This window comes from Cervus elaphus, chromosome 12 (genome assembly GCF_910594005.1).
Source record: "Cervus elaphus chromosome 12, mCerEla1.1, whole genome shotgun sequence".
In the NCBI taxonomy this organism is placed as follows: Eukaryota; Metazoa; Chordata; class Mammalia; order Artiodactyla; family Cervidae; genus Cervus; species Cervus elaphus.
This window is the reverse complement of record NC_057826.1, coordinates 15,204,960-15,216,690: the sequence shown is the minus strand read 5'-3', so window position 1 is coordinate 15,216,690 and position 11,731 is coordinate 15,204,960. Positions and strand designations below refer to the sequence as shown.

The window sequence follows — 11,731 nt, the reverse complement described above, 5'->3', positions numbered from 1 at the left end:
CAGTGAATTTTCAGGACTGATTTCCTTTAGGATGGACTGGCTGGATCTCCTTGCAGTCCAAGGGGCCCTCGAGAGTCTTCTGCCACACAATTCAAAGACTGCAAAAACTGGAACAGCAGGTGACAGAAGAACCCTTCTGTTATAACCCAGTACTTCAAGTTATAATCCAGTACTACTTTTTTGTTACTGAAGGCAAAGTGCATCTTTAATAGTCTAACTCACTAGGACGCTATCCTGCCAAAGGCTGTACAACTCCCAAGTTAGGAAATGAAGATTCATTTCCCTAATTTCCACACGCTTGTATAAAGCCGGTCAGCAAGCAAGGACAAGGCCCACGCCCCTCCCTAGGGCCCAATTTCCTGACGTCTCCAAGGCAGACGAGGCCTGCACGGGGTAGGCTCTTCCCCCAGATGGGCACCTCAGCGCCACGGTCTTGTCAACCCCGGTCCTTGGTCTGCCCCCAAAACACCACCGATCCTGATCCCCTCGCCTTCCTTCCGGGTTCTCTTTACCCCCAGCGTCCCACGGGACGGAAGTGGGCGGGGCTGCTGGCAGGAAGCGCCGTGCTGGGGTGGGGCCTCCCGCGCCGCCAAGTTCCTCCCATCCCGCCGCCGCCCCACCCCTCCGGCCCAGACCGGAAATGAGGTCAGAGAGGAAAGCTCGGGCGGGGAGACTCGGCCCCTCAAGCGGCGGCCTTTGGAGGTGGCTGCGGCTGCGGGTGAGGGGGACTGGGCATCAGAGGGTCGGGGTCGCGGGAGTCGGCGCCATCGGGGTTCCGGGCTCTGGGCCGCGGCGCAGCGACCGGGGGCGTCAGGGGGGCGGCAGAGGCTGGCGGGAAGGGATGAGGGTGGCGGGCCTTGTTTTTCAGGGCCCATCTACCGAATCCGAGGGGGATGAGGGTTTCGGGCCATCTGCCAGGCGACAGTCATCTTCTCTCTCCTCTACTTTCTGGCTCTTTTGGGGCTGGCGACAGGGTTTGGTGTCCCGAGCTGTGGTCGCCCTCGTCCTCGGGGGCGGGCCCCTGACGTGGGAGGAGAGCCCTTGGAAACACATTTTTTTTCCCCCTCATAGATGTGGTCATGTTGCGACCCCTGGCACGGAGGGAGTTTAGATGGCCAGGGCTTGCATCTTGGCAGTTTCTGCCCTGGAAGAGCTGACTCCCTGCTCCTCGGTCGCCCCAACTGATAAGTTCCCTCCTGTCTTCCCCCAACGTCTCCCCCCCGTCCCAACCCGGTCTCCACCGACACGACCCAGCCCCTGCCTGCCTCTTTTTTTTTTTTTTTTTTTAACTTCTGCTGGTTTCTAGTCCCTTCCTTTGCGCGACTCGGACAGCCTTGCCTCTCCCCGAGTGCTTGCTTGCCTGGCCCCGGATCCTCTCGGACGGTGCATCCAGGGAGGGTGGGAGTTCCAGGGTTCTTCTGTCACCTGCTGTTCCAGTTTTTGCAGTCTTTGAAAGGCTGGCATCCGACTGCACAGGCAAGGCATTCAGCTTCTAGTTGTTTGGTAACTTCGTTCCGTGTTAAAGTTTGTACAGTTTTACCCGAGTTTTTAAAGCAGGATTTCTCAATGAGGGAAATAGACAAGTGCGTCCCTGCTACCTCTTTGGTTTTTGGGGATAGTTGTCTCTCCAAACCCCCCTCACGGCATTTTTAAACTGCTTACTGCTTAAGTGAGTGTGGCTTTTGACACTTTGAGAAGTTTTGTTTGGTTGGTAGTTTTGGAACGAGGTGTCGCCATTGCTCCTCCTGTCTTGAGTTGGTTGGCATGGGGGTGGCATGAAAATAGGTTTTTATAAAGTCCTTTGCAAAATGTAAACTGTGTGAATGGAAATACTGTCTGAGAGTGGCACCATAGAGTTTTAAGCTCTAGTTATTATCTTGAAATAGGTTGAACTTTTAATGGCTAGGGAAAAAGTGCTAGTTTAACAAGTATTTATTTAGGTATACGAAGTATGTTATACATTTCCCTTTAAAAAAGGCGTTTTGAAAATTGTTCCTCCTGCTCTCTGCCTCTGGAAGGTTTGCCTCTGAAGTGATCCCTGAAGTATGATGGTTTTGACAATAATGAGTTGAAAAATAGGAAATTTTGGAAAGCTGTTATCTAGAAATCTTAGAGACTGCACTCATTGTCATTTCAGCCTCAGTTACATCCTGTTTCTGTGTGATTGTCTGGCACCGAAGCACAGAATTTGGATGTCCACTTTACTTTCTGAAGGAGAGTGAGAAGAACTTAAAAGTTGCTAATTATTCACAAGTTTATGACATACTCTTTAAAGCTCTTTACTTCATAGCCTCTGGGTGGTAGCTGGAACCAGAGTGAGTGCAAACCGTCTTTTATTTTTTTTCCCCCGTGCACACTACACACCTGGGTCACTACAAATTCTTGGATCACCAAAGCTGCAGGCAGCCCTCTGTAGAGTGTATCACTAGGTGGTTTTTCTGTTCCTGCCAGAACACTTCTTATTAGGGACCCAAGACTATAGAATAGTCTTTTCATCTGTGGTTTTGAAGTTGAGTGTTTTTCTCTTCCTGTCTAATGAGACATTCTCTAAACCTTTTAGATCTCATCATCAGGTAATTTTGTTGAGCAAGTTTAATTGGGAAAAGGGAGCGATTTATTCCCCTGAGTTTGCTTATTTTATTCTAATAACCCACTTGTCATCTGGTGAGTATTTTGAGCTTTCGTGCTTAAGAACATGATGGCTATAGGCATTTAACAAGGGCCAGACACCTATTTTTAGTGACTTAATGGAGCATGGATGGTAGGAATATAATCTTAAGTGTAGCCAGGTGAACACAGGTTAGTTTTCTATAGATGGAGTGGACTGCAGTGCCACAATCTATTAAAAAATTATCCTAAAGCAACAGATCCTATTCAGTCTTTCTCTTGTCTTCTTTTCTTCTGAACCTCCTTTAGGTAGATGTGGCCTCATGGATGAGCTGGTTCATGACTTAGCCTCAGCCTTAGAGCAGACATCTGAGCAGAATAAGCTTGGTGAGCTCTGGGAGGAGATGGCTCTGAGCCCGCGGCAGCAGAGGCGGCAGCTTCGCAAACGGAGAGGCCGGAAGCGCCGTTCAGACTTCACTCACCTGGCAGAGCATACCTGCTGCTACAGTGAGGCCTCCGAGTCCAGTCTGGATGAGGCTCTCAAGGACTGTCGAGAAATGGCCCCGGTCACCAATTTCAGTGACTCTGATGACACGATGGTAGCCAAACGGCACCCAGCTCTCAACGCCATTGTTAAGAGTAAGCAGCATTCTTGGCATGAATCTGACTCCTTTACTGAAAATGCACCCTGTCGACCGCTCAGGCGCCGGCGGAAGGTGAAGCGAGTGACGTCAGAGGTGGCCGCCAGCCTTCAGCAGAAGCTCAAAGTGTCAGATTGGAGCTATGAGAGAGGCTGCAGGTTCAAGTCGGCCAAGAAGCAGCGTCTGTCCCGCTGGAAGGAGAATACTCCCTGGACCTCATCAGGTCACGGGTTGTGTGAATCAGCAGAAAACAGGACTTTCCTAAGCAAAACGGGAAGGAAAGAAAGGATGGAGTGTGAAGCAGATGAACAAAAACAGGGCTCTGATGAGAACATGTCAGAATGGTGAGATCTCCCTTACTAAGTCAAAAGATTTTCCTGATTAATTTTACCCAGAGCACAAATCCACAGTCTTGATGATTTCAACTTTTTTTCAAACCAGCCTCTGCTACACTGACTTTGTAGCTTTCTTTTAACCAGTCAGGTTGTGTTTATCTCTGGCTTCATGATCCTATTACCCTATATCAAGAAGGCTATATTTTGTAGCAACACATTTATTTCTGAAAGTGATTTAAAATGTGTACCTCAAATGCATGACCGAGAGTTTTATTTTTAAAACATTTTGCTGCTCTTTATGCCATGCAGTTCATACATACATAACTATTCTTTATGTATAGTTATGCTGAAGCAGGGCCTCAGCAGAGACACGTGTATGTGTGTGTGCGCGTGCGCACGTGTGTGGGAGAGAAAATGCCGGTGCCAGGCATATGGAATTTATAAATGTTCTTGGTAAGCTGCCTTTACCCATTAAGAATCATGGCTTTAGATAGTAATATTTCTGGGCTCTATTTGTGTTCTCTACTACTTACAGTTTAACTGTATTGAGTTTATTTTAATGGCTGACATTCAAGTTGTCGCAACACATGGCAGACTTTGAAAATAACAGTACTGAATCCCATTAGTCTTATACCAAATGTCATTGAGCCAGCAAAATTTGTCTCTGATGGGTGCATGCTTAAAATGTCAGTGTAGTTTTGGGTGACTTTTAAATTTTTTACATCTTAAATAGGTAGTCTTAGAAACATCGATACTTCCCAGCTTGATGCTTTAATTTTGTTATTAATATTAATATTGTTATGAATATTAATGTGTGGTGTCTGTTTCTCCATGCTGATGCTGTTGGTGTTTTGGGTGAGGCGGTTCTTTGTGATGAGGGATGTCCCATGTTTGGCATCCTATGTAGTTCTCACCACCCTTCATAGTATCAAAACAAATGCCTTCATGGATGCTCCCTCGTAGGGTTGAGTACTCTCAATTGAGGACCAGTGTATTACTGTTACTATTGTGGTCTAGTCACTAAGTTGTGTCCTACTCTTGTGATCCTGTGGACTGTAGTCTGCCAGGCTGCTCTGTCCATGGGATTCTCCAGGCGAGAATACTGGAGTGGGTTGCCATTTCCTTCTCCAGGGGATCTTCCCGACCCGGAGTTGAACCCAGGTCTCCTGCATTGCAGGCAGATTCTTTATCGACTGAGCTATGAGGGAAGCCCTTAACAGTGTTAGTTAGCATTTATTAAGCACTAACTGTGTGGCAGGCCCTGTACCGTTGTGCAGAACATATATTCTTTTTTAATGTTCACAACTCCCCTGTCTGATAGGGACCACTGTTTGTATTTTATAGACGAGGAAATAGAGCTTGTAAGTGTGGAGATAATTTGCCCAAGGTCATCTAGTAGCAAAACTGGGAATCAAACCTAATTCCATAGCTCATAAGTAACCACTGTGTTTCATTGCTCTTTGAGCTTGCTTTCTCCATGGCACTTTTCTGTCTCAGCTTAACTTTTACAACTGATAGAACAGATGATCTTTCTTAGGGTTTTGCTTCTTCTGACATTTGTCTGAAAAACAAAGGTGTAAATCTTAGGAACTTGAAGGTGAGACTTTGTCAGGAATAGGAAAAGCTGTTCAGGTCTGTATGCCTGTACCTTTCATGGATGGTTTTTAATCTAGCTTTAAAATTTTTTCTTACTAACTTTATGTTTGCTAGGCTGTGCAACTAGGTGGGGCTTCCCAGGTGGCTTAGTGGTAACAAACATCCCTGCCAGTGCAGGAGATGCAAGAGACACGGGTTTGATCCCTGAGTCGGAAGGATCCCCTGAAGAAGGGAATGGCAACCTGCTCCAGTACTCTTGCCTAGAAAATCCCATGGGCAGAGGAACCTGGTGGGCTACAGTCCATAGGGTTGCAGAAAGTCGGACTTGGTAGGCTTATAATTTGGCTCTCCTGATTTTCCTTCACTGTATATTCTAGGGCCTTTCTACCCAATTTAAATGTATGATTTTGGATTATAAACCCCCCCTTTTTTTTTTCTCATCATGCTATATTTAATCAGACAAGAAATGCTTGGTTAACTTGTATCCTTTCATAATGGTGAAACTCTCAATTGAGGTGTTCAAGTTTGTTTCAATATCAAGCTTACATACCAAATAATAATCATCTTACTATTAAGAATGACAATTAAAGAAACAACAACAGCTTTTTGGGATGATATTTTCGGGTGTATGTATTTCTTCCCCAGAATTTCTTGTTAAACTGTGACTTAATTGTGTGTGTGAGTGACTGTTAACTCTGTCTTCACAACTTCACAGCCCAAGTGTGGTTGCAGATACAGAGCGTGTAACTTTGCAGTGAGGCACTTCAGTCTTTCTAGGTCCTTCTTACCCCAGATACATCTGTCACACGTTATAGTCAGATTGTGACAATACATATCTAGTTATCTGCGAGCTTGGGTAAATTGAAGTAGGCAGTAGTTCTTAGGAAATTCTTCTCTTCAAATTGAGGAGACCTGTTCCCACATTGGGGCTATCTTCCTGGCCCATAACTTCAGAGTTCTTTCGAAGAACAAGAGACACCAAAATCCTTGTAGCTAAGGGAATGTTGGGTGGAGAAGTAGCAGACACAGAATGAGAAAAATTCTTTAGAGTGTATTTAGGAGTCTTCAACTCACCTTGACTGATGCTGATTCATCTTGTTACAAGCAGATGTGCTTTGTATTTTTCCCCTCCTAAATATACTCTATGAGGAAGGAAAGTGATTCTTTTTTTTTGGGGGGTGCATGCCTTGTGACATGTGGGGTCTTAGTTCCTTGAACAGGATCCTGTGTCCCCTGCAGTGAAAGTGCAGAGTCTTAACTGCTGGACCACCAGGAAAGTCTCATGGTGATTCTTAGTTATTCTTTGACTGCACATTATGTTCTGCCTGTCAACAGTAAATTGGAACCAAAATCTCTGCCTTAGATTATTAAACGCACCCTATAAACAGGACTAGCATTAGCATATGTTTTAAGTAGGCAGTAATTCATGATTTAGATGTTATACTGTCTTGGTGAGTTGATTCTATCAAAATTTTTCAACCTTTTTTCTGCGTTGAAAGAAATCCTTTTAAGAATCCTCTTGGTTATTACTCTGTCATAAATCTGCTTGGATGTGCCAGTTTGCATACAGATCAAAGTGTAGAACTTTATATCAGTGTTTTTGAGGGTTGGCAGAATATATGATCCAGTTTGTAAAATTGTTAGGATGAAGTTGATCATTAAGCTTTACTTTGCCTAGTAAATAGATAGTTTTTTTAAAAAGCATATATTAGGTGTTTCAGGTTTGAAAATCTATGTCTCGATCAGAGAACTTTATTTCTGCTTTCCTTAAAATTTATACTTACAAATGTAGAGTAGTTTTAAATTTAACCTATAATTCTTTTTGCTTTTCTGTTTCTCTTCTTTCTTCACTTCTGTACCAACCAATCCCTCAAGAGTTCTGAGGGACTGAAAGTGGTTATGATGTAAAAAGCTCAATTATTATTTTAATATTTTTCCATCCATGTGTGTTCCATTCTAGAATGGATCAACTCTTTTGTAAAATTACTTTCTACTGATCTTTATTCAAATTGTCTGTACAGTGACTATTAATTAGGTGAGTCATAGCCCAATTTTGCTTTATTCTTCACTAACATCATTCATTTTTTCCCCTTGAATATAATTTAGCTTCTTTTCTTTTGTAAGTGAATTGGTTTGGTGGTGGCCTAAAGTTGCAGTCAGGAGCCTTCCTAAGGTGATGTATTAGAAGCCAATCTCACAGGAAAGAAAATATTCTCTTCTCTTGGAAGCCAAATGACAGAGATAGAGTGCTAAACCTCCCCCCTCCTGTTCTAGCCCAAGCTGACCTTCTGCGGCCCCTTGGTGCCTCTTGTTTTCTTATTTTTATAGAAAATCAATATCCCTTCTGACACAAATAATAGCTCAGAAGCAAGAATAAATGGTGGAAAGCTGAGATCTCTGTCCATCACCTCTCACTTTAACTCTCCCAAACTCTTTTTAATTATGAGCATGCTTTGCTCCAGGTGTTTGCAACAGTGAAATTGCTAAATGAGGACCATTTTAACCAAAGATTGGGTGATCAATAACACTCTATAGCAGTAGCTTGTTGGATCAATAGCATTCATTATTTCATGGTTAAGGTAAGTAGCCTCCTTTGCAAGTGGAGGTCATTAATCAGGGGTTTACTGGAGCTGTGGAAAAAAGTACATGTGGTAGGTTGAGGATGTTCTGTTTTCTATTCTGTAAATAGGGATGCTGACCAAGAGGATATTTACCATTGTTGCCGTTGTACCGTCACATTTGAGAGTATTGCATAGCTGGCACAGTGTGCCTACATAGATTTATTCAAAGCTCTGCTACTATATGCTAAGGAATAACTGGCGGGGGGGGGGGGTGGGGAACAACTTGGGAGGTGGGTTTAATGTTACATTATTGTATTTAAAGATCTGTCTCTTAAATGTTATGATTATTCTGTGACTCTAGAGGAAGGAACTAGAATTCATAGATACAAAGTGCAGGGTGTGAAGTGTTGCCTCACTATAAAATACAGCATTCTGAAAATTAAATCTCCATAAAAATTGAGTTGTTTTACCAGGTAGATCACTTCAAGTCTGGGCTTGATGACCACTTATTGAATTATAGAGTTGGAGAGGCTGAACTGAATGATCTGTAAGGTCCTTTGTAACACTGAGATTCTGTAATTGTTTTGTCACAGTCTCCTTCACATCATTATAACTTCACATCTTAAAAAGCATCTGATAAGTAACCTCAGCCGCCCCCTAAAATATTTACGAAGATGTGAAACATTGCAAAGTCACATTGCCAGAGACCAGGACTTAAAGCTGACTTATTGCCAAGACTTTGTCAAACTCCAAGGCGGATAGAAATGCTCTGGGGAGTGCAGTAGGAAGCCCATAGCAGTGCTGAGCACACCGGACTGTCAGTGCTGGGGCCCTTTCCCTGTAGTCTCCCCTTGGTTCAGAAAGGCAGGATCCGGTTCAGTCAGGAAATTGGGCTGCTGTAGTTTTAGCCAGAGTGTTGTTGCACCCTTGACTTCCCAATCAGTATCCTTGACTTTCTGTTTGGAGGCTGTAACTCCCAGAATGTACTCGGATAGGGAATCATAGTGTTTTCTGTGTGTATATTTATGTTTGGGAGTAGGAGGCAGTCATAGCATATTGAGGCCTGGGAAATAAGTCTCCAAGGGTAGTTTACTGTTGGTGTAGACAGAGAAGGAAAAAGCACTCCTATTAGTAGTGCATTCTGGAGACTGTAGTATTTTATATACCTTCATTTATTGCAGACTCCTGGAATGGGGTCAGAATCAGGCAGTGAGGATCAGAAGAAGATCCCATCTCAATCTCCCACATAGCTGTATGAGATAAAAATCTATGGGTGAATTAGGCCAGGGGCTCTGCCTATCTTCCTGACTTGTAGATATGAAAAGAGCGTGTTACCTGTATCCAAGGGAGTAGAGAATGGGACCAGGAGTAATTTAGCTACCCCTTCTGTTGGCCGATACCAAATTCTAGGTCAACCAGTTCTCAGCAAGAGGCTTTTGAGCAAGTTCTGCAGAATAAGGGGGAGGGCACACCCTCCTGACTGTTCAGAGGAAGATCACATCTTTGAAAATCCCAGCCAGTGAAAACCGGAAGAACATTTTAGAAAATCTTCATAAGGATGCAAGGAAGTATAATCACTTTGAAACAGGAGCAGTAAGTCATAAGGACAGAAAGATAGCTGTTTGACAACCCAGCAGTATGGGAGGAAAGAGTGTAGGGAGATTTGAAATGTAATGTTAAAATGAAGGACAATTCATTCTGCAGAAAATTGAGTTGATGATGTGGAAAACTTTGGAAGCCCTCCCAAAATGCACAGAGGAGATAAAAATGAGAGAGAAGGTGATAGATCTGGAGCACAGGAATGGAGGCCCAGTCTGCAGGTACGTGAATACTCCCAAGGAAGAAACCAAAGCATTGGGATAGAAGAATGATTTAAAAAATCTAACTGAAGAGAGAACATGTTCCCGGGTTGAACAAATTAAGCGTATAGATTAAAAGGGAAAGCTAATGAAAAGAGACCTTTACCGAATCATATCCTAGCAACATTTTTGCATTCTGCATTGGTGGTGGGAGTGGAACAGTTACAAAGAAAGTCTTTAAAGGGATGAAAATAAGGTTGGTGTCCATCCCTAGAGTACTATACTCCAGGGGCTAATAGACTTGCCTATAGAATTTTGAGGGGGAAAGGTTGCTCCCCTCCTCCTCTCCCCTCCCTACCCTGAATTTTATGTATAGCTCAGATAGCTGGGAAGACGCCAGAAAGATTCTCAGGTAGTCAAGTCTCAAAACACATGCTTTTTAAAAACTTACTCTGAAAAGGCATCTTGTCTTACTGAGGATGAATCTGTTAACTAAGCCGTAAAAGGAGGGAGTGGGCTTCTCTAAGTCACTGCCACAGCTCAGTAGCAAAATCCTGACAGAAATCATTAGCTCCACAAAGTATACCTGACTGCAGTGACCATGTTAATTGACCTGTGAAACTGGAGAGGTTGCTGCCTTCTTTCGTGGGTGCCATCTGAAGAAACTGAAAAAATAACCTCCTTCATTCCACATTCTCATAACTTACTGTGGGAATAATTTTGCAGTTGGTGGGAGATACTTCTCTGAAAAATCTGTTCCTCAGTCATGTTTGCTTTCATAATTAGAAGTCTGATTACATATTATTACAAATATACCACTTTAGTTTAGGAAAAAGAAGGAAAAAAAATCCAGGAGAGGTGTTTCAGGTGATAGGTCTGGGAGTGACCTTTCTGTTTTTGTAAATTCTAAGACAATTAAATTTTTTTAATGTATTTATTATTATTTAATAAAAATTAAAATGAAACCCCTTATTTTTTAGCATGATATTGTAAGCCATTAACTCCATCCCGCTTAATTCTTTTAAAATTAGTCGTAAAAGATACATCTTACTTAAGCTACTTGGTTAATAATCTTAAATGGGTGAGAATCCCAGCTGGTAAAGTTACTGATACAACTTTTGAGTATAACTGATAGCACAAATTCTGTACCTCCTTACTGTAATGGTGACAGGTATAAAGTACTCCTATTCAGGTCTCAATATGTAGTTTTCTATGGTCAGGAATTTGATAGAATTAGTAAGCTCTCAGGTCAGAGGCTTCCCTTGTGGGTCAGATGGTAAAGAATCTGCCTGCAATGCGGGAGACCTGGGTTCAATCCCTGGGTTGGGAAGATCTGGAGGAGGGCCTGTCAAGCCACTCCAGTATTCTTGCCTGGAGAATCCCCATGGACAGAGGAGCCTGGAGGGCTACAGTCCATGGGGTCACAGAGTCGGACACAACTGAGTAACTAAACACAGCACAGGTCAGAGAACAAGCTCTTAGTTGTGGGAATTCAGAGAGATTCGACTTCTTGAAGTTAGAAGCTTCTCATTAGGGCTAGAAGGCAGGAGAACTCATAAAGATGCTGTATTTTTGCTACGGAAAATGTTGCCCTAAAACTTAGTAGCTTTATAAAACATTGGCTTCAAGTTCAGTTCCTGAAGTCAGGAATCTAGGAGCAGTTTGGCTGTGCGATGCTGGTTCAGAATCTCTCTTTTGCAGTCTCACTGTTGGTAAGGGCTCTTGTTGTCTCAAGGGTCAACTGGGGCTGAGGAATCCACTTCCATGCTCGCTCACAGGGCTCTTGGTAGATCTCATTTCCTTATAGCCTGCTGGATTGAGAGTCTCAATTCCTTCCCATGGGCCCCTCTTACAGGGCTTTTAGCATCCTCGAGAAATTGTCATTGGCCTCCCATAGAGCCAATGGTCTGACAGGAGAGAGGGAGAGAGCAGGCTCTCCCTTAAGTACCCAAATCTCAGACTTGAACATACCGTTACATCTGCCTGTGCTGTTGGTTACACAGGCCAACCAGGGTGTGAAATACCAGAAGGCTGGCGTCATCGGAGTCATGCGGGAGTCTGGTTACCACAGGTGGCTACTGGTCTTCTGAAAATTTTTTGTTACTTAGCGTGAAGCTAAATTCAGGAATAATATTCTCAGAGTAATTATTTCCCCAGAACAAACTAAGAGAATGTTTTTACTTTGATTTCAA

General features: G+C 43.4%; 1 protein-coding gene across 6 annotated transcripts in view; it reads left to right on the top strand.

The window, feature by feature from the left end:
- Positions 1-634: 634 nt before the first annotated feature.
- The window catches only part of GPATCH2L (G-patch domain containing 2 like), a 60,508-nt gene continuing 49,411 nt past the window's right edge, over positions 635-11,731 (top strand). For 3 of the 6 annotated variants that reach the window (XM_043919178.1, XM_043919175.1, XM_043919177.1), the window contains exons 1-2: positions 648-718; positions 2,921-3,592. In XM_043919178.1, coding sequence (XP_043775113.1) covers positions 2,931-3,592 — 662 coding nt within the window. In that variant the 5' untranslated portion in view covers positions 648-718; positions 2,921-2,930. Of the gene's footprint in view, positions 719-2,916; positions 3,593-11,731 lie in introns of all 6 variants that reach the window. The other 3 variants (XR_006343859.1, XM_043919180.1, XM_043919176.1) reach the window with 2 other exon arrangements.